The following is a 22,950-nucleotide window of genomic DNA, read 5'->3' as shown; positions in this document are numbered from 1 at the left end:
ATATGCACATTATAGCTTGTTATGCCAGATCAAGAGAAAGAGTCACATCTGTATATATGGATGCATTTGACATACTTATTTTTCTCCACATGCACGTAAAAATTGACTTAACATGAATGACTTGTATGCATTTCTTGTTTAGACTGGTAATTGTGATTATTGATTTCTTCCATACTAAGAGAGTGTCATGGTTTTTCATTCTCTACTGATGTAATTTATGCCTTTAAAACTTATTTTGGTGAAATCCTAGTATCAAGTGTAGAAGTGAAAAATTTAAAAAGTTTGAACTATTATATAGATTAGAATGAAGGGAATTCTAAAGTATGACTTAATAAGTTGAATGTTCCATTTATTCAATATTTATTCAAGACATTTATTGACCACTTATTAAATGCTAGGCACCTTCAACTGTACTGGAGATTTAGCTTAAAGTTTAATAGCAAAGTAAGGTGAAATAATACTGAGACTATAGTTATAAATTCTATCTTTCAAATTAAAGAAATGCTGTTTGTTCACTAAATAGTTTGCCATTCAATTTTGGGGATTCAGCTTATGGTTAATATCAAAGTAAGGAAATAATATCTAGGATGTGGAATAGATTATATCTTTAAAGTAAAGAAATGTTATTACTCACTGGATGGTTTGCCACTCAATTTAAAAATAACTTTGTGAATGAAACAATACAAAACCAAGTGTGTATTGAGACATAGCTGAAATTAAATTTTCTGTACTTAAGGACTCACTGTTTTTAAATAGGAAAATTGGAAATCAAAACTGAACATACTTTAGAACTTTTTTATTTGGAAATAATTTTAAACTTTAAGTTGCAAGAAAAAGAATAGTACAAAGAATTTAAAAATTTTTCTCTTACCAAGATTCACTCAGTGTGTTTTGCTGCCCTCCTTTCTCTTCTCTCCTTCCTCTCCCTCACTTCTCTTTCTGTTCCTTTTCTCACTCAGTCACTTAAAATGTATATAAATCCCATCCCTCCACCACTGGAGGATCATTTGCATATATAATGGCCCATTAACTGTAAATATTAAGAATAGGGATAGCCTCTTAAATAAACACGTACAGATCTCAACTTAAATAAATTTCACATTGATAAAATATTCCTATCTTCCATATTCTTGTTTTGTCAGTTGATCCATTAATGTCCTTTATAGCATTTCCCCTATCTAGGACAGAATCCAGTATGGGATCAAATATCACATTTATCATTTCTTTTTAGATTTATTTAATCTGGAATATTTACAGATTTTTGTCTTTTTTTTTTTTTTTTAAAGATTTTATTTATTCATTCGACAGAGAGAGAGACAGCCAGCGAGAGAAGGAACACAAGCAGGGGGAGTGGGAGAGGAAGAAGCAGGCTCACAGCAGAAGAGCCTAATGTGGGGCTCGATCCCACAACGCTGGGATCACGCCCTGAGCCGAAGGCAGACGCCCAACCGCTGTGCCACCCAGGCGCCCCAGATTTTTGTCTTTTATGACATTGTCATTTTTGAAGAATGTAGTATTTCTGGCATTGTGGGATCTGGGAATGCTTCAAAATCATAATATTGAGCCATTATTATTTTTTAAAGATTTATTTTTGAGAGAGAGAGAGAGGGAGAGAACGTGTGTGTGGGCCCAGGGGCAGAGGGAGAGGGAGAGAATCTCAAGCGGATTCCCTGCTGACTGTGGAGCCCAAGTGGGGCTCCCATTTCAAAACCCCTGAGATCATGACCTGAGCTGAAATCAGTAGTCTGCTGCTCAACCCACTGACCCACCCAGGCACCCCATATCAAGCCACTATTAATCAAAGATACATTAAGTTCTTTTCTCTCCTTTATTTTAACTTGTGAGGAAAAAAACAACAAAAACAACACACTCTTGGAAACATCTCAGCTTTTCAGCTTTTACGTTTTACTACCAAAATTACAGGTAGAATGAATTTTGTTGGTATTGAATTCATACCACAGCATATGTAAAGATGATGTCATAATCTAGAACTCTTGGTTAATGATCATATGGTTTTGATTTTTTAAAAGCCACATATTTTAAGTTTCATTGGCATCTTGTGTGAAAGTTTGAATTTTTATGTCTCCTTTCCTGGTGTTATTTTGCCACCTAGTGGAAATTTATGTCCTTTACTACATGTCTAAAAATATAGATGGACTGCAAGATGCATTTTAACATATTAAAAGAAAAAAGTAGTTTGGAAAGTTTGAACTTCTTGATGGACTTGGAGTTCTGTAGAACAATGATTGTCTTCCTAAATAAGAGTTTAGGACAAATAAAGTTCTTAGTAAGTGAAGGCTTAGTAGAGGTCTTAAAATTATGAGCTACTGAATGTTAAAACCTGTTTTTTGTTTCAACAAGAAGCACCCTACATTTATTTTCTTTATCATTGAAATCTTTTTTTTTTTTTTTTTAAAGATTTTATTTATTTATGTGACAGAGAGACAGCCAGTGAGAGAGGGAACACAGCAGGGGAGTGGGAGAGGAAGAAGCAGGCTCCCAGCAGAGGAGCCCGATGTGGTACTCGATCCCGGCACACCGGGATCACGCCCTGAACCGAAGGCAGACGCTTAATGACTGCGCTACCCAGGCGCCCCATATTTTCTTTATCATTGAAATCTTAACCAAAACATGTTACATTTCCATCAGTTAATATTAATTGTTGCTATGTGGATCATGTCAAAATCCCTCTTCCCCCCTGAACTTTTTATTGTATGTGTTCTCTCCAGGCCTAACATAGTGGAGTTTATGCATTATTTACACATTCCAGATTTATTTTGAAGTCACGGAAGAACAACACAGTGGGTAATAAATACTGATGAAATGGTTTAAAGAAAAACCGTGTGTTACCTTGAAAACAGCCTGAAAAAAATTTAGACTTTTATCATTTGAAGACTCCTTACCAGATGACAAGATAATCTCTAATTTGTGCTTTCTTGGGTAAAAAATAAAATTTAAGATTTTTTTTTTTAAAGATTTTATTTTTAAATAATCTCTGCACCCAGTGTTGGGGCTCAAACTCACAACCCCGAGATCAAGAGTCACCTTCTCTACTGACTGAGCCAGCCAGGTGCCTCAGGATTTCACCACTTGAAGAGTTGGTGGTCTCTTTTTCTTGTTATTAAATATGAAGAAGATGCCTTCCTTATCCTTTGTAGTATTTAACATACACATTTTTAGTAGGACTCGAGAAACATTTTAGTCTTGGAGTTGGATGTTCTGCATAATTAAACTGGAATATGAACTCTTGACGTTGTCTTCAGAATACAAATTTGTAATAAAGAATATTAAGAATTATCTAACTAACCATGGGGGTCCCTGGGTGGCTCAGTTGGTTAAGGGTTTGACTTTGGTGCAGGTCATGATCTCAGGGTCCGGGGACCGAGCCCTGCGGTCTCCGTGCTCAGTGAGGTGTTTGCTTGTCCCTCTCCCTCTCCCTGTGCTGCTCTCCCTGCTCCTGCTGTCTGTCTCTTTCAAATAAATAAATAAAATCTTAAAAAAAAATTAACCACGTAGGGAGTGTAATTCTGAATTACAAGATTAAGCCATTCAAGCATACAACAGCTTTACAGAGTCATGGGTATTTTATAATATTTTCATCTTATCATTATTCTTTCTTAGTTGCTGATGTATAGTCACGATGAGCGGATTAGGAGAAAACTCCTTGGATCCACTGGCCCCTGATTCACGAAAACGCAAATTGCCATGTGATACTCCGGGACAAGGGTAAGCAGTATATTTCCTGATGCTTCACGACAGGCTCCTCCCCCTACTGTTACACTTTTGCTTAAAGATAGCATTTCCGCTTTCTGTTATTTATATTCTCTGGTTAGATTTTTTTTGGTCTTTGCTTAAATAATATGATTTCACTTTGTAGTAAGTAGTGTGGCATAGTGATCAGACAGACATCCTTATGATGCAATAGAAATTTTGTTGCTGATTCAGACAGAAGCAAGAATCTTATACTAACACCTTTGATACAGTATGAAGCATTTCTCAGTGGTGGAGGTAGGTAAGAGTTAGGAATAGATAATTAAGATTATCACAAGTAAGATTCTTTGAATTCCTGTAGGAAAATGTTGTAAGTTGGTATTTAGGCATTTGTGTAGGGTTTCATCATTCTTTTCCTGGATGAAGTTCAAAGTTTAAAAAAAAGAAATATTTCATTTTATGCAGTGTGACTCTAGCTTTTTTTAGTGTTTGCCAAGGTCAGTATAACTTGAGTTTTAATGTGATTGTTGCAAAGCAAAAAATGACCCGTAAGCCATAAAACCTTGTCATTAATAAGTAGCTAACACTGTCTTCCTTATTACTTGTTTGTTGTTTTACTGTCTGTATGAGGTAAAGACTACGTATCCTCATTTTCCAGATGAAGAAACTAAGTCTGCCCAAGGCCACCAGGCTTACAAAAAGGTGGACTTGAATTTAGGTTTGCCTGAATTTCGACTATATTATACTACTTCTCCTAGACAAGGTTTTGATGGTTTCTGTTGGCTAAATTTAATTTGTTTAGATATGAAGGTACTGGTGTTGTGTAGAGACTGGTTCTGCTCATTGCTTTTTTGTGATAGGTGTGTTCATGACCTCCCCCCTTCTCTCTCAGTCTTACCTGCAGTGGTGAAAAGTGGAGACGGGAGCAGGAGAGTAAATATATTGAAGAATTGGCTGAACTGATATCTGCTAATCTTAGTGATATTGACAATTTCAATGTCAAACCAGATAAATGTGCAATTTTAAAGGAAACAGTAAGACAGATACGTCAAATAAAAGAGCAAGGTAATACAAAGTAAGAAAAACACTCAAGTCTTTTCAGAAGGAACTTGTTAATTGTGTTTACATTTGTCTTTTTGCTTCCTTGTTGCTCATGTATGGACTACTGCTAATCGAGCCTAGCCTGTGTCAGACTGGACAAATGAGTTGACCAACTTTACTCTTTGAGAAATGGTTAATAGAGAAGTAGATAGAGGCCTGTTTTCTCACCCTGTCACGTGTCGGCTTCCTTTCAGGAAGCCATGGATAATACATGCAGTAGTGAAGGAAAATTGAGGGTATTTCCTGCCCTCCTGGGTAAATCCTAAGTTTTAACATTTAAAAATTGTCGCATTGTTTTCTTAGCAGGAAATGTTATATATGTGCGTATGTATGCCCGTGTGTGTGTCTTTGTTCTGGGCGCTGCGTGAAGGTGAATTTGATCTGTGACCGAAACATATGCTATTTGTAGTACTGCCTTGTGTCTTTTCAGGAAAAGCTATTTCCAATGATGATGATGTTCAGAAAGCTGATGTATCCTCTACAGGACAGGGGGTTATTGATAAAGACTCCTTAGGGCCACTTTTACTTCAGGCAAGTATATTATACTTTTGAGGAATTTTTAAGACTTAAGAATACACTTTTGTAATGTGCTTAAAAATTTTGTAAGTAGTTCCCTTAAATAGGTTTGATTCCCCTGTAGCACCTGCGGCATGTTTCTCTTACTTTAAAGCAGGAGTTGGGAGCAGGGAGGCTCTTCATGAAGTGCACCTGTTAACTTTTGTTGTTTCAACTAGTTTACTCCAACTGCTTTTTAGTTGATCAACTTAGTTCTTTGTAAATTTTCATTAAGGAGTAGTGTAGTGCCTGTAGCTTGGTATTAAGAAGAAAAATGGGAAGTGCTGAGGATGATTTTCTTATTTTTTAAAGCTCCTTTCAAGATGTAATTCTTCAAAAAGTAGATTAGACAGTGATTCAGATTTTACATTGACTATAGTTATCTTTTTTCCCCAATTCTTTTTAATTTTTATTTTTTATATAGTATTTGCGCTAATGTTAATAGAAATGGTAAATGGTAGCCGATAATTGTTTGTGGTGGTTGTTAAATCAACAGTAGTTTTAAAAATTTCTATTTAGTACTAAGTCTGGTGCCTTAGTTGGCTAAGGCGCCATAACAAAATACCACAGATTGGGTGGCTTAACCAACAGAACTTTCTTTCTTTTTAAGAACGAGAGAGCCAGGGAGGGGCAGAGGGCAAGGGAGAGAGAGAATCTTAAGCAGGTGTGGATCTTGATGCGGGGCTCAGTCTTACTGTCCTGAGATCATGAGCTGAGCTGAAATCAAGAGTTGGGCACTTCACTGACTGAGCCACCCAGGCGCCCCCAGAAATTTATTTCTTACAGTTCTGGAGGCTGGAAGTCCAGGATCAGGTGTTGGCAGGCTTGGTTTCTCCTGAACCTCTTTCCTTGGCTTGTAGGTGGTTGCCTTTTCCTTATGTCTTCACATGATCTTTTCTCTCTGTGTGGACGTCCCTGGTGTCTCTTTTCTTATACATGAAAATCAGTCCTATTGGATTAGAGCCTTATTCTTATGAGGGTTAGGGCTTCAGCATGTGAATTTTGGTGGGGCTACAGTTCAGTCCATAATAGTCAGTGTTAACATATCCCACTTTAGGCGTTGGATGGTTTCCTGTTTGTGGTGAATCGTGATGGAAACATTGTATTTGTGTCAGAAAATGTCACACAGTATCTGCAGTATAAGCAAGAGGACCTGGTTAACACAACTGTCTACAATATCTTGCATGAAGAAGACAGAAAGGATTTTCTTAAAAACTTACCGAAATCTACAGGTAGGCTTTTAATGTGTATTTTCTAAATAAGTTAAAAGAACTGTTTTCTTGACCATTTCTTTTTAGATTATTTATTTATTTGACAGGGAGACAGCCAGCGAGAGAGGGAACACAGGCAGGGGGAGTGGGAGAGGAAGAAGCAGGCTCCCAGCGAAGGAGCCTGATGTGGGGCTCGATCCCAGGACTCTGGGATCACGCCCTGAGCCGAAGGCAGATGCTTAACGACTGAGCCACCCAGGTGCCCCTCTTGACCATTTCTTAGAAAATTGACTGTACCTCTTGGGAAGCAGAGTGGCCAGACTTGTGCAGAAAGGCAGGTGGTTAATAGCAAAAGTTTCAGATATGACCTCAGTGAATTTAGAATTTGGTATACGTATCATGGGGCCAAAATATATAGCGAGTTTCAAAATGGTGAGATTTCTGTTGAAATGGAAGTTATTCCAATATTATATATATTGCCGCTGTGAAATGTCTGTGTAGAAATTAGTATGAAAAACATAGTAGGGGCGCCTGGGTAGCGCAGTCGTTAAGCGTCTGCCTTCGGCTCAGGGCGTGATCCCGGCATTCTGGGATCGAGCCCCACATCAGGCTCCTACGCTGGGAGCCTGCTTCTTCCTCTCCCACTCCCCCTGCTGTGTTCCCTCTCTCACTGGCTGTCTCTCTGTCAAATAAATAAATAAAATCTTAAAAACAAACAAACAAAACATAGTAATGAGAAAATACAGCTTAAATTCTTGATGATAGTCATAGACAGAGTTGCCAGTTTTTTAAAAACTTTTTCCTTTTGTTTTCCAAAGTTAATGGAGTTGCCTGGACAAATGAGACCCAGAGACAAAAAAGCCATACATTTAATTGCCGTATGTTGATGAAAACACCGCATGATATTCTGGAAGACCTAAACACTGGTCCTGAAATGCGCCAGAGATACGAAACAATGCAGTGCTTTGCCCTGTCTCAGCCACGAGCCATGATGGAGGAAGGGGAAGGTAAGGTTGACCACATGTTTGAGATTTCTGTCAAACAGTGGCCAAATTGGTAGTTCTGTGATTTCCATTGTTGTATTCATTTACTGAATTCTACATCCTTACTTGCCTATTGAATAGACTTGTCCAGAAGTTAAGTATAATTCTTACCTGGTTAAATTTTTATTGTAGATTTGCAGTCCTGTATGATCTGTGTAGCACGCCGCATTACTACAGGAGAAAGAGCATTTCCCTCAAACCCTGAGAGCTTTATTACTAGGCATGATCTTTCAGGTAAACACTTGGTGTATGTGTGTGTATACATTTTGTTCACTGGAGAGTTTTTATAAAAGTTAACTATTTCTGCAGCCTACGCTATCATGTAAGTGCCTGCACCCACTGTAATGAATGCTTTGCATGGATTATTTCTTACGTTCCTTATGCAACTCTAAGATTCAGTAAGACCCCCGGCATTTGTGTTAGGTATGTCTGACACTTAAAATGCCTCAAATAAGTAAAAAATAAATGTAGAGGCACCTGGTTTTCTCTCCAAATAGTATTTCAGATCAGAAGTTAGTATTTCTTTCTCTAACTTCAAACCCATTTTTCATAAATAAGTTTTCAAAAACATTGGTAACTTAATGAGAATTACTGGGAGTAACTCTTAATATCAACATGAGCTTCAATTTTTAAAAAATATTTTAAAAAGATTTTATTTATTTATTTGAGACAGAGAGAGACAGAGAGAGTACGAGCAGGGGGAGCAGCAGAGGGAGAGGGAGAAGCAGGCTCCCCGCTGGGCAGGGAGCCCAACATGGGGCTTGATCCCAAGACCCTGGGACTGTGACTTGAGCCGAAGGCAGACGCTTAACCAACTGAGCCACCCAGGTGCCCTGAGCTTCAATCTTGGTCTGCCGTTTTTTGACTATGGGAATAAAGAATTAAAGCCAGTACAAGTGATAAAGCACGATGATGATGATGAAGTTAGATGTGGTGGCAGTATTATCTATATTTACCTTCAGTGTTACTCTTGTGATCCTTTAACCCTGAATAGTGATGCCAAGGTTTGTCTTCTAGGCGCCGTCTCAGAAATGAGGAACACTAGGCCTGATGGACACATAGGTTGGGTTACTTGTCCAAGATCCTGGCTTAATAAGAAAGAATTTGCAGCTGGGTCTGCCTGATGTTGAAGTCTGTGATGTTTGTTTTGTGTCCGCTATGTGGACCTGCAATAAGTAATTTGATAAAATGGAGTAGGTTTAAATAAACATCTAACATACCTATAGCTATTTTGTGTGTGCATATGCATATATATATTATGTACACATACATACATAACAATATTTTACTGTTAAAAAAAAAAAGATCTTTTTGTAGTTATCAGTCATTTTATGCCAGGCTCAATTTCCTGCCTTGAGGCTGCTTGAGGGTAATTTTCACAGATGAAACAATAGCAAAAAAGTTCTTTGTATTCTTAATTTAGTCTGTTCACACTGAGAAATATTATTTCATGTTGGAAAAATTTTTTCTTAACTTACCTTGAGATAGTCAAACCTGGTGACAGGAATTTTTACCTTCTAGAGTGGTTCTTTCTTTGTATCTGTTACGACTTGGCAGACTAAATTTTCTCCCTAAATAACAATATTCACATTTTGTAATAGAAAATACTAAATAGAACATCTTTTTTTTTTTTTTTTTTTTTAAAGATTTATTTATTTATTTATTTGACAGAGACAGCCAGCGAGAGAGGGAACACAGCAGGGGGAGTGGGAGAGGAAGAAGCAGGCTCCCAGCAGAGGAGCCCGATGTGGGGCTCGATCCCGGAATGCCAGGATCACGCCCTGAGCCGAAGGCCGGACGCTTTAACGACTGCGCTACCCAGGCGCCCCCTAAATAGAACATCTTTACTCAAGTAGTTTAGTGACTACAATGTTTTCTTTTATTATAAAAGTTAGAAATTACCAAGCAGGAAAAATCAAATAGTTTCATCTGGGTCACATCTGAGAGCCATCTTACCATAGCTGGTATTTTCCAGTTGCTACCTGTTCTTTCTTAGGAGGTTTGTTGCACACAGCCCAATACTTTATTTTTTGGAGAGGTTTTATTCTCTGTCCCTGATGTAAACTTTTTCTGAACATCTATTTTGTGTTTGTCATCTGGCTCTTGGAGCTAAGCTTAGGGGAGGTGGTGGAGGACTGAGCATCCTTATTCTCGGCACAGTGCATAAATGTTTAGTCTTTCCTGGAATGCATTTGTCCCTTCTTCTTAGGTCCCCCCCCCCATTAAGGTTTTTTCTTCTTCTTCTTTTTTTTTTTTAATATGTCATTAAAGGTCTGAATTTTAAACAGATTTTTAGACTGGGGCCTCTCTCTGTCAGTTCATCTACCATTAGTGCCTTTGTCATCCCCAGTAGCATTTCTAGAATTGTCTTTCACCATGTGAAGCTTCAGGAGTTTTCCTAATCCAAACCTGATTTTCTTCAACATTTTTACTTTTTTGACAAACACATGATGGAGAGGATAAATAGACTAGGAGAGATATAGAAAAGGCTTTCCAATCTGTCTGGAATCAAATTATTGACTACTTCTTTGAAGTCATTTGTCTGCACCTCTTGGATCAGGATTTCCGTCGCCTTCCTGATTTGGCGGACCCTATTGGTGCTGAGCATAAGAAGTCGTTTAGATCTGGTATTGCATTTTTTATAAGGCCTATGCAGAACAGACAAAAACAACCATTGATAGTCTTGACAACAACATGAGCTTTCACTCATAGTCTAATGTTTTGTGACGAGGGAGCGTGTTTTGTTGTGGATATCCATGTCCCGGATGTTGATCACACAGTTTTTGCCTAGGGCATCCTCAGTAATTATTTTGAATTTTTAAAATGTGACTTCAACATTCTGCAAATCAGCAAGGCTCACTTCAAAAGCACAGCTCTTGAGGCCATCAGAGGCGATTTTGGTCTCTTTGACAAAGTTCTTACGACATGTTTTCTGAATATTCCGTATATGGAACATAGCTGGTGCTTTCTCCTCATACCACTCTTTCTTTGACAGTGGTCGACTACTTTCTTTTTGGCTGTTTTAAAAAAATATATTTTAAAATTTATTACTATTATTATTATTATTTTTTTAGAGAGAGAGAATCTTAAGCAGGCTCCACACTCAGCGTAGAGCGCCACGCTAGGCTCGATCTCATGACCCCTGAGATCAGGACCTGAGCTGAAATCAAGTTGGATGCTTAACCGACTGAGCCACCCAGGCACCCCTCTTCTTGGCTCCTTTTTGACACTTTTTGTAATGTGTTTATTCTTGCCAGCTTGCCCTGGTACTGCTCAGAAAGTGTGGAAAGCCCCAGCCATCCATTTTTTTTTAAGGACCATCTTCATGAAATCTTTAATTTCGTAGCATTTTCGAGTTGTATAAATTTTGTCTCTCGTGTATTTGATGTTAAACGAAAGTTGTCAGAAACTTCCAGAATTGTAGAAATGAGTATTTGGTTAACCTTCCTGGTTTAGATTTTAAGTGTCCAAAAATGCAGTCACTTCTCAGATGGAAAGAATTGTTCTTCCTAGCTGTGTAGGCAGGTATTATCATAGTTGCAGGGACAAAATGTCTTCAGATGAACTATTTTAGTGGTAGGTGTTGTTTTTTTCCTTTAAGTGAAAAGGAACCTAAGGTTATCAGGACACGTCATATTCTGCACATTCAGAAAGTGAAAGGAGTTCTGTGATACTCTCTTATGTTTTGTACAGCAGAACATTTAATGTAAGAGTGTCCTGTTAGGACTATGTCATTAAAAAGAAAAGTTCTGGTTGTAGCAGAGAAGCTGGAGCAAAGATTTAGTGTCTTTATTTTATTCTTCAGCACTAAACCATGCAGTTTGCAATCAGTAAATACTTGTGGGTTGGATTTAAATCTTTATTTCCTGTTTACTAGGAAAAGTTGTCAACATAGATACAAATTCACTGAGATCCTCCATGAGACCTGGCTTTGAAGATATAATCCGAAGGTGTATCCAGAGATTTTTTAGTCTTAATGATGGTCAGTCATGGTCCCAGAAACGTCACTATCAAGAAGGTAAAGAATTTTGAGTTTGATTCTTGGTCTTCTAATTGTGAATGTGTATCATAAAGCATTAAGTATGTGAATGGCCATATGTGGCTGTTATGTGCGTGTGGGGTAGGAAAGTGGTTCTTGAGCATTCTTCTTTTGGCCTGCTTGTAATTTCGGTGCAAGTCCAGTCTTTTCACTGGATTTTGAAAATGTGGCACTTGGAGTACATTTCCTTTCTCTCCTTTCTTATATGTATTTATTTTTCCAATTGTAGTCACTACTGATGGCATATTTTCTCCAACAGCTTATATCCATGGCCATGCAGAAACCCCGGTGTATCGATTCTCATTGGCTGATGGAACCATAGTGACAGCACAAACCAAAAGCAAACTCTTCCGAAATCCTGTCACAAATGATCGGCATGGCTTTGTCTCAACCCACTTTCTTCAGAGGTAATGATAGATTACTGTGTCTCCTCATATTAAATTCGGCAGTGTTCTTATTATTAATGTAAAAAGATTTAAAGAGAAAAAGCAGAGACGTTGGATTTGCTGAAGCGAGTTTAGATTCCTGGATTGTGAGATGTATGTATGTGTGTGTGTATATATACACATATACACACACACACACATACACACACACTTTACTTATGTACGTATTTTTTTTTCTCTTTATTTTTTTAGTTAACATATAATGTATGATTTGTTTCAAGGGTACAGGTCTGTGATTCATCAGTTTTACACAATACACAGTGCTCTCCACAACACATATCCTCCCCAGTGTCCATCACCCAGTTACTCCATCCCTCCCATCCCCTTCTACTCCAGCAACCCTTAGTTTGTTTCCTGAGATTAAGAGTCTTTTATGGTTTGTCTCCGTCTCTGGTTTTGTCTTGTTTCATTTTTTCCCTCTCTTCCCCTATTTTCCTCTGCCTTGTATCTCAAATTCCACATATCAGTAAGATCATATGATAGTTGTCTTTCTCTGATTGACTTATTTCACTTAGCATAAAACCCTCTAGTTCTGTCCATGTCATTGCAAATGGCAATATTTCAATTTTTTGGTGGCTGCATAATATTCCATTGTATATGTACACCACATCTTCTTTATCCATTCATCTGTTTTTTTTTTTTTTAAAAGATTTTATTTATTTATTTGACAGCAAGAGACAGCCAGCGAGAGAGGGAACACAAGCAGGGGGAGTGGGAGAGGAAGAAGCAGGCTCCCAGCGGAGGAGCCTGATGTGGGGCTCGATCCCAGAACGCCGGGATCACACCCTGAGCCAAAGGCAGATGCTTAACGGCTGAGCCACCCAGGCGCCCCTCCATTCATCTGTTGGTGGACATCTGGGCACTTTCCATAGTTTGACTATTGTGGATATTGCTGCTAGAAACATTGGGGTGCAGGTGCCCCTTTGGATTACTACATTTGTATCTTCGGGGTAAATACCCATAGGGTGGCTCTACTTTCAACTTTTTGAGGAACCTCCATACTGTTTTCCAGAATGGCTGCATCAGCTTGCATTCCCACCAACAGTGTAGGAGGGCTCCCCTTTCTCCACTTCCTCACCAACATCTGTCATTTCCTGATTTGTTAATTTTAGCCATTCTGACTGGTGAGAGGTGGTATCTCATTGTGGTTTTTGATTTGTATGTCCCTGATGCTGAGTGATGTTGAACACTTTTTCATTTGTCTGTTGGCCATTTGGATGTCTTCTTTGCAGAAATGTCTGTTCATGTCTTCTGCCCATTTCTTTTTTTTTCTTTTTCTTTTTTCTTTTCTTTTCTTTTTTTTTTTTTTTTTTTTTTACAGATTTTATTTATTTATTTGACAGAGAGACAGCCAGCGAGAGAGGGAACCCAAGTAGGGGCAGTGGGAGAGGAAGAAGCAGGCTTTCCAGCGGAGCAGGGAGCCCGATGTGGGGCTCGATCCCAGGACCCTGGGATCACGCCCTGAGCCAAAGGCAGACGCTTAACGGCTGAGCACCCAGGCGCCCCATCTTCTGCCCATTTCTTGATTGGATTATTTGTTCCTTGGGTGTTGAGTTTGATAATTTTATTGGATTATTGGATTATTGGATTGGATTATTTGTTCCTTGGGTGTTGAGTTTGATAATTTTATAGATTTTGGATACTGGCCCTTTATCTGATAACGTCATTTGCAAATATCTTCTCCCATTCTGTCGGTTGTCTTTTGGTTTTGTTGACTGTTTCCTTTGCTGTGCAAAAGCTTTTTATCTTGATGAAGTCCCAATAGTTCACTTTTGCCCTTGCTTCCCTTTGGCAGTGTGTCTAGGAAGAAGTTGCTGAGGCTGAGGTGGAAGAGGTTACTGCCTGTGTTCTCAAGGATTTTGATCTCACATTTAGGTCTTTCATCCATTTTGAGTCTGTTTTTGTGTATGGTGTAAGGAAATGGTCTAGTTTCATTCTTCTGCATGTGGCTGTCCAATTTTCCCAACACCATTTGTTGAAGAGACTGTCTTTTTTCCATTGGATATTCTTTCCTGCTTTGTTGAAGATTAGTTGACCATGGAGTTGAGAATCCATTTTGAGTTCTCTTTTCTGTTCCATTGATCTATGTGGCTTGAGTAATTTGCAGTTACCTCCGGGTTAGTCCCTAGAGGTGTGGCAACTCTAGTAAACCCTGCTGCGATCCCAGCCACCATAGTTGTTGGCCCTTCACGGTACTGTGCTCATGATCACTCATTTATATTCTGTGGCATATTAAAAAATATGTGACTGGGTTCATAACTGACCAGTATTTAGATTAACACTAAGTATTGGAATGGTTCCTAGGAAGTTAAGCTCCTGGACACTTATTTCATCATTAAAAAAAACTGTGAGTGCTTTAACGTATACCTGTAATATTTTAGTGAAAGTTTGTCCTCTTTCTTTGCAGGGAACAGAATGGGTATAGACCAAATACGAATCCTGTTGGACCAGGCATTAGACCTCCAGCAGCCGGATGCAATAGTTCCGTAGGTGGCATGAACATGTCGCCAAACCAGGGTTTACAGATGCTGAGCAACAGGACCTATGGCTTGGCCGACCCCAGCACCACAGGGCAGATGAGCGGAGCTAGGTACGGGGCCTCCAATCCCATAGCATCAATGAACCCTGGGCCAGGCATGCAGTCACCATCTTCCTACCAGAGCAGCAACTACGGTCTCAACATAAGTAGCCCCCCACATGGGAGCCCTGGCCTTGGCTCCAACCAGCAGAACATCATGATTTCTCCTCGTAACCGTGGGAGTCCAAAGATGGCCTCACATCAGTTTTCTCCTGTTGCAGGTACTGGTATTGGCATTTCCTTTTATTTTTTCTTCCGCAGTAATTCTCTTCTTGTTCTTTTGTAACCCTTGTAAATTTAGTTCATTTTATAACAGAAACTTTGAAGAATTCAGTGGCGTTTGTTATAGCATCCAATAGTCTAATTCTTTCCCGTATTTGTCTCCCAATCCAGGTGTACACTCTCCCATGGGATCTTCTGGTAATACTGGGAGCCACAGCTTTTCCAGCAGCTCTCTGAGTGCTCTTCAAGCTATCAGTGAGGGTGTGGGGACTTCTCTTTTATCCACTCTGTCTTCACCAGGCCCCAAATTGGATAACTCTCCCAATATGAATATGAGCCAGCCAAATAAAGTGAACAGTCAGGATTCCAAGAGTCCTCTGGGCTTGTATTGTGACCAGAATCCAGTGGAGAGTTCGATGTGTCAGTCAAATAGCAGGGATCACCTCGGTGACAAAGAAAATAAGGAGAGCAGTATTGAAGGGTCAGAGAATCAGAGGGGTCCTCTGGAAAGCAAAGGTCATAAGAAATTACTGCAGTTACTTACCTGTTCTTCTGATGACCGGGGCCATTCCTCCTTGACCAACTCCCCCCTGGATTCAAGTTGTAAAGACTCTTCCATTAGTGTCACCAGCCCCTCTGGGGTCTCTTCTTCCACCTCTGGAGGAGTGTCCTCCACGTCGAATATGCACGGCTCACTGCTGCAGGAGAAGCACCGGATTCTGCACAAGTTGCTGCAGAATGGGAATTCACCCGCAGAAGTAGCCAAGATCACCGCAGAAGCCACTGGGAAAGACACCAGTAGTACGGCAGCCTGCGCGGAAGGAAATGTCAAGCAGGAACAACTAAGTCCCAAGAAGAAGGAGAATAATGCACTTCTTAGATATCTGCTGGACAGGGATGATCCTAGTGATACACTCTCTAAAGAGCTGCAGCCCAAAGTGGAAGGAGTGGACAGTAAAATGAGTCAGTGCAGCAGCTCCACCATTCCTAGCTCGAGTCAAGAGAAGGACTCTAAAATTAAGACAGAAACAAATGAAGAGGTAATTTGTTCTTTCTCTATTCCGGCTTGGTCATTGTGTTTAATCATTGCATTTCTGTGTTAGAAAGACTGTGTGTGATGTGCAAAATCTTATCTTGTATTTTAAGTTTATGTAATGGAAGTTACTCTTGAGCTGTCATTTCTTTATAATTTTTTGGGCATCAGGAAAGAGTATGATGCAGTTTGGAAATGCCAGATGTGTGTGTTTTAGAATGTGACTCTAACTCGAACCAGCTGGTAGCCACTTGGAAAATTTCATGGAGGTTGTTGTTGGAATGAGGAGATTGGGTCTTTTAAAGGGATAGTCGAAAGAAACGGGAGAAAAAACTTGTATAAGCACCAGATTTCTGATTTGTACCTACAGTCAGGTTCTGTGCTCTACACGGTCTCATTCTGTGTAAGGGTTCCCCAAACTCTGCTTGAGGCGCACTCTTCTGGGAGACTTACTATGCACCTGAAAGTCTTGGGGAAATCTTACTGTTAGGACGTCTGTTTAATTTTGTTTAACCTAGTGCTCTCCAAATTTGTGGGCCAAGAGCCCTTTTTAAAGCATGCCTGTGAATCTCTTATTGAACGTCAGCTTGTTGCCTTTATTATTAATCACACTTGTTTTCCGAAGGTGGGTGTAGAGGCAGACCTCTCTGTCAGCTAATGATGCTGAGTAACATTAGCTGGAAAATATCCTACGGTTTGAGAGTTAAAGTTCTGGTGCAGATGAAAAGAATGCCCCCGCGGAAGCACTTCCAAACCCGGAGTATTTATTTCAGTACACTGATCTAAGTTTCAAGGAAGAAGATTTGGGGTAGGGGTCTTAAGCAGCCAGACTTTAAGTTGGGCATTATCATTTCAGGTAACTATTGGGTATTAGTGATTCCCATTTCATTTGTGTTCTTCTGATGAATATGTTTATACCTATGTATCTAGTAATGTTAATTAAAAAGAAATGAAGTTAACAGAGGTTAATTAAAATTCCCCCCCCCCCCAGGGATCTGGAGACTTGGATAATCTAGATGCTATTCTTGGTGATCTGACTAGTTCTGACTTCTACAATAATTCCATATCCACTAATGGTAGTAATCTGGGAACCAAGCAACAAATGTTTCAAGGAACTAATTCTCTGGGTAAGAAAGAACTAGATTTTATTCTTGCTGCCTTTTAAAAGTTCTGCACGTTTCTATGTCCAGTTACCCCTTGAACAACACTGGTTTGAATGGCACGTGTTCACTTACACATGTGGATTTTTTTGGTAAATACAGTACTGTAAATGTGTTTTCTCACGATTGAAAACAAAACAAAAAGCAAAACAAAACCCAGGGCTTGAACTTACAACCCTCGAGATCAAGACCTGAACTGAGATCAAGGGTTGGACACTTAACTGACTGGGCCACCCAGGCACCCCTCTCATGATTTTCTGGATTTCTCTTAGTTTATTTTAAGAATATAGTATATAATAGATGTAATATACAAAACATGTGTTAACTGACTTACCAGTAAGTCTTTTGGTCAAAGTAGGCTATTAGTAGTTAAGTTTTTGGGGTCAGTAGTTACATGGATTTTTGGCTGGGTTAGGGGCTCAGTGCTCCTAACCCTGTCGTGTTCAAGGGTCAGCTGTGCTCTTATAAGACGGGAATCTAATTAGCATTTTTAACTTCAAAATACATAGCGTGCCTCTCGGGTTTGTTTTTTGTTTTTGTTTTGTTTTTTTATAATTTATAGTGCATATGTTTTAAAAAGTCTTTGGACATTTTCCTGTTTTTTTAAAATTTCCTATTTCTAACTAATATGCCAGTAATTGTGGAACTTCTAGGAAAGTGTTCGTCTTGGGTTGCTCCAGGTGAGTAGTAGCTACCAGAGCATATATTTTTGTTAGGCACAGAGGCTTGAATTAAAAAAGCAGCTGAAACTGTAGATCAAAACCTTTCCTATGACACTTGTGGAGCCTTGTCATTTAGCCGCGAGACTTTTCTTCTTTTAGTGTTTGCTGGTTCTCCCCAGCCTCTCTTCCACAGCTGTGTGGTTTCCTCATTCATCAGTTTAAGAAGGGTATACTACAGGTATTGATTGAACTAGAAAAACTCACAGTTCTCAGGAATGGTGGTTACTCATTTTCAGTGGCACTGTTTCCTAAACTGAAATGGGTAGTCCGGTCAATCAGGTAGCTTGGAGAAAGAAAAGAGTTAGGGGGAAATTTCACATTTCATTCCTTGTTTGATTAGAAGGCAACTTATCTAGTTTCATTTAATTAAAAAAATTTAAACAGAGAATCCACTCAAGTGCATATAGGGAAGAACCTCTAGGAGTTTGAACTTTGATAACATCTTCAGTATTAAGCAGAGTACGAATGACTATGTCAGGCTGTGGAACAGTGCCCAGTACGTCAGCCAACACTGGGACTCTTGTCTCTACTATATTTGGAATATGAGGCTTTCCCCCCCCATCTTCTTCTTTTTTCCTTTTTTCTGTACTTAGTGTTTATGTTAGTAAGAAAGACGTTCTTGGGTGGGTGGTATTGGTACTTAGGTGTTGTGCTTGATTACTTATATACTGAATCATCAGGATTTTTATGTGTTGTGCATCTGTGTTTCAACAGGTTTGAGGAGTCCACAGTCTGTGCAGGCCATTCGTCCCCCATATAACCGAGCAGTGTCTCTAGATAGCCCTGTTTCGGTTGGCTCAAGTCCTCCAGTAAAGAATGTCAGTGCTTTCCCCATGTTACCAAAGCAGCCCATGTTGGGTGGGAATCCAAGAATGATGGATAGTCAGGAAAATTATGGCTCAACTATGGGTATGTTCTTTCTAATCAGTACTTAACGATTAAAATTTTCTTTCGGGTAAAGCAGATTTAAAATACTTAAAGCCATTTAAATAATTGGGATTAAATAATAGGTTTTTGAATAACAGTAGCATAACATTTCTTTCACAAGTTTCCTTAATTTATTCTACATCTTGGTTATTTTAAACTCTCAAGGAAGCTAGTTGAATACATGGCAATAGTGGCCTATCAAAAATGTCTTAAAAAAATAAACGTCTTAATGGTCGTCCAGCCCTGTTCTTAGGATGACAAAGCACTTTTTTGGTCAAGTTCGTGTGTAATGATTATATTTATATAAGAAGGATTTTAGTATATTATGGGAAAGACGTAATCAATTCTACCTGTTTTAGGTGGACCAAACAGAAATGTGACTGTGAATCAGGCTCCTTCCTCAGGAGATTGGGGCTTACCAAACTCAAAGGCCGGTAGAATGGAGCCTATGAGTGCAAACTCCATGGGAAGACCAGGAGCAGATTATAACGCTTCCTTACCCAGACCTGCGGTGGGCGGCTCGATGCCCACCTTGCCTCTGCGGGCCAACAGCGTCCCAGGGGTGAGACCTGTGTTACAGCAGCAGCAGCAGCAGCAGATGCTTCAACTGCGTAAGCATCCCCTTCGTTAAAAAAGAAAATTAGATGATTTTAGGGTAATTTTTGTTATTGCCTTCTTTGAAAATGTATTCCCTCTTTTTCTTCCACCAGGGCCTGGTGAGATTCCCATGGGAATGGGGGTCAGTCCATATGGCCAGCCAGCACCGTCTAACCAACCGGGTTCCTGGCCAGATGGCATGTTGTCCATGGAACAGGGCCCTCATGGGCCTCCAAATAGGTGGGGCTTTGTTATGTGACTGTTGAAAATGTTAGCATTGGATTATCTAGAAAAGGGTCAGAGCACAGGAGCAAACCTGAAAGAGAAGGAGGAAAACTCACTGTGACTGAGGTGCTTGGCTGCCATGCGGTCGTTTCTTGTCTGACTGTGTAAAAATCCAGGCGAGGCAGCAAGCCAGTGAGGGAGGAGACCTCTTTATTGTTTAGCTATCAGGACCAGCGAGTGGTCAAACTGGAGAGGATAAATCACCACCAGTTTGAGAAGATGAATGGTGTTCAGAGGGTGAGCCTCAGTTTTCTGGCAGATTAATTTTTAGGGATTTGACAATTCTTTTATAAAATTACTTAAAACATTTCAGGAATGATGGTGAAAGTGAACTGTAGCACTCTGTTTTTGTGAAAGAAGGATGTGGATTACGTCTGTATTTCATTTTTATTTAGCTTGGTCAGTAACTCATTTGCGTGAAAGATGCCACCTGTCAGTGTCAAGTCTAACTTGAATTCTGTAATAGATTAAGCAAAGCAAAAAATGAATCGATGTATTGAGTATACAGTGGTGTAGCTATGTGTGTTTATTAGCTTGAGTGCTCCTCTACTCAGTGGAGAATAGTTTCATTATGGAATTTTTTCTGAGGCAGAATGAATGTCTAATTCCATGTCCTTCTACTATGTTGGAGCACTGTGGCACCTACTGTGGGTGTATGGAGTTTGTATTAACACTTGTTGATACGTGAGCTCTGTGGGCCAAGGATGACAAGTTATTTTGGCAGGTCTCAGGCTCAGTTTGCTCTGTGTGCGTGTGTGTGTGTGTGTGTTTTCCTTGTCCTTTCTTGAGTTCTTCAAGTTAACAAGTATAACTACTACCACCTCTACTCTTGTATGCTCTTGAAAATAACACCCTATCCCATCCCCCTCAGCCTCTGCTATCCCTCACGTGTCTGGGGATCTAGTAGTTACATTTTGGTGGTGGGATTGTATGTGAGGTATGTGGTGGTTGTAAGATGGCCTGGCTCAGTTTAAAATTGTGGGCCTTCAATTTAGGTTGGTGCCATTTGCTCTTCTCTGTTACTTGGTTTATTATTTGTACTTGTCATATTTAAATTATTACCATGTATTGAAAGTGTGTGTGTGTGTGTGTGTGTGTGTGTGTGTGTGTGTGTGTGTGTGTGTGTTGGAGGAAGAGCAGCGTTGACATTGATTGCAAATCTTTTTTTAAGGCCACTTCTTAGGAATTCCCTGGATGATCTCCTTGGGCCACCTTCTAACCTAGAAGGGCAGAGTGATGAAAGAGCGTTGTTGGACCAGCTGCATACTCTCTTGAGCAACACAGACGCCACAGGCTTGGAAGAAATCGACAGAGCTCTGGGCATCCCGGAACTTGTAAATCAAGTAGGTGGCATTAACACAGAAATGGAGGTGTATGTGTGCGCACTCCCAAACAGGTGTGTGTGCGCACATACGGGAAGGCGTGCCCGCGAATGCCTGTCTGTGTATCTTTCCTGTGACTTGAGTTACGTCACTACATTCACGGGGTCCGCTCTTACATTTAGAAGTCGTACTGGAAGTTGCCGGCAGTACGACTTCTAATTGTAAGAGCGGACCCCGTGAATGGCAGTTTTAAAAATGCTGCTTTTTACTTATGTTAGTTGAATCCTCATTTTTATAACTAATTCTTTTTACTACCTGGCCAAGCAGTGTATACTCTGAGGAGATGAGCTTTTTTGGTATCAAACAAAACCCCTTTACAGCAGTGAATATGAACATCTCAGCAGTGGCATCTCTCACTCCCGGTTACCCGTGCAGCTCTGTGAAAATACGTCATTCACAAACCTGTGTTTTTGAAACCGGGTACATTTTGTAGTGGCTGTTCTCATTTAAAGAACCGTGTGTGGTGGCAGTGTTTAGATCTGCGTCCTCCGTGATAATTAGGCAGGATTCTCGGGGTTACACAAAGGGTCGTACTTCTCTGTGGCAAACACTGTCACAGAAGTTCGGAAAGGGTGGGTGGGAAACGTGGAGCAGTGATGTACGTCTCAGCGATACCGTTTTCAGGCCCCTGGCGCTGAAGAACCGTGTCTCACTGGCTGAAGGGGGATGTGAGGGCTGCACAGAGACTGATAAGCTTGACCTGCCCTTACAGTTTTATTTAAGCTGGAAATAGCTTTCTCTGTTCTAATGATAAAATAGTTAATGGTCATTATGTAAAATCTGACAATGACCCAAAAAAAAGTGTACATATTAAAAAGTTAAAAATCCTCTGTAATCCTGGCACAAAGAATTGTTAGTAACTTTTGAGTGTGGATTTAAAAAGAAGAAGGGGAGCAGCCTTTAAAAGCACTTTGGTAACCTGTTTTACTTATGAAAATCATCCTCAGTCATCTTTTTTACAATTTTTATTTAAGTTTTTTTCATTTTTTAAAGTAATCTCTACGCCCAACATGGGGCTCCAGCTCACAATCCCAAGATCAAGAGCCACGGGTTCCACCAACTGGGCCAGCGAGGTGCCCTTCAGTTATCTTTTTTTGTTTAATATATACATCTTTAATTTTAATAGGCATATAGTATCTATTATATGGAACACTATTTAGCCAGTACTCTACTGATGAAAATTTAAAATGTTTCTAAATAATGATCATAAACAATTCTATGAATTACTCCCATCTTGTTCACTCTCTTTACCCCCGTATAATTATGCCTTTTGTTGTTAAATAGGTGGTCAGTATTTATATTATTTTGGCTTGTTGCTGTGTCAGGCATAGTTTGTATAGGGTTTTTGGTTTTCGTCTGATTTTGAGTTAACTGTCTTCTTTTTTAATTTGTTTTTTACACATTTAATACTAATCCTCTCCAGATACTCCATTGGAACTATAAAATTTCTCATTTTTTCTTCACATGTTCAGACATATTAGGTAATCCTTCAGTTCCTTCCCTCCCTCCTGTGGTTCTGTGTTACTCTGCTTTACTCTGTCCTGAGAGGCAGGTCTAGACCCTCTTCTCTGTCACATCTCCAAGCTCCCTGGTCCTAAGCGGCTTTCCTTCTTGCTTTATTCCTTTGTTTTATTCAAACATGGTTTCTTTTAACTTCTCTGTCGCTACTGCATGACGTAAAGTGTATTGGGCCCTCGTGGGTCTGAAAATATCTTTATTCCACCCCCTGCATGTCTGACTGTGTATTAAATTTTGGGTTGAAGATAATTTCCTCATAGAATTTTGAAAGAATTGTTCCACAGCTTTGCCATGGACTTGTGTTTCAGTCTGATTTCTGCTCTTTTGTGTGTGACCCGTTGATTGTCTCTGGAATTATTCAGGAACTTTTTCCTTCTGAAGTTGCATGAAACCTCATTGTGGTGTGGGTCTTGTCTTTTT

General features: G+C 39.7%; 1 protein-coding gene and 1 pseudogene across 6 annotated transcripts in view; one reads left to right on the top strand and one right to left on the bottom strand.

Moving 5' to 3' along the window:
• NCOA3 (nuclear receptor coactivator 3) overlaps window positions 1-22,950 on the top strand; it is a 131,479-nt gene that overhangs the window by 96,821 nt on the left and 11,708 nt on the right. For all 6 annotated transcript variants that reach the window (XM_045804733.2, XM_045804729.2, XM_045804730.2 and 3 more), the window contains 15 exons: window positions 3,622-3,726; window positions 4,604-4,776; window positions 5,243-5,343; window positions 6,425-6,599; window positions 7,397-7,585; window positions 7,754-7,855; window positions 11,499-11,639; window positions 11,920-12,067; window positions 14,514-14,905; window positions 15,078-15,946; window positions 16,931-17,066; window positions 18,536-18,730; window positions 19,108-19,359; window positions 19,459-19,585; window positions 20,802-20,973. In XM_045804733.2, coding sequence (XP_045660689.2) covers window positions 3,641-3,726; window positions 4,604-4,776; window positions 5,243-5,343; window positions 6,425-6,599; window positions 7,397-7,585; window positions 7,754-7,855; window positions 11,499-11,639; window positions 11,920-12,067; window positions 14,514-14,905; window positions 15,078-15,946; window positions 16,931-17,066; window positions 18,536-18,730; window positions 19,108-19,359; window positions 19,459-19,585; window positions 20,802-20,973 — 3,258 coding nt within the window. In that variant the 5' untranslated portion in view covers window positions 3,622-3,640. The remainder of the gene's footprint in view (window positions 1-3,621; window positions 3,727-4,603; window positions 4,777-5,242; window positions 5,344-6,424; window positions 6,600-7,396; window positions 7,586-7,753; window positions 7,856-11,498; window positions 11,640-11,919; window positions 12,068-14,513; window positions 14,906-15,077; window positions 15,947-16,930; window positions 17,067-18,535; window positions 18,731-19,107; window positions 19,360-19,458; window positions 19,586-20,801; window positions 20,974-22,950) is intronic.
• LOC148108019 (small ribosomal subunit protein eS1 pseudogene) lies at window positions 9,940-10,577 on the bottom strand (annotated as a pseudogene).

This window comes from Ursus americanus, chromosome 22, assembly GCF_024610735.1.
Source record: "Ursus americanus isolate L20-20 chromosome 22, mUrsAme1.1.p, whole genome shotgun sequence".
NCBI classification, from domain to species: Eukaryota; Metazoa; Chordata; class Mammalia; order Carnivora; family Ursidae; genus Ursus; species Ursus americanus.
The sequence above is the reverse complement of the archived record's forward strand: the minus strand, read 5'-3'. Positions and strand labels throughout refer to the sequence as shown.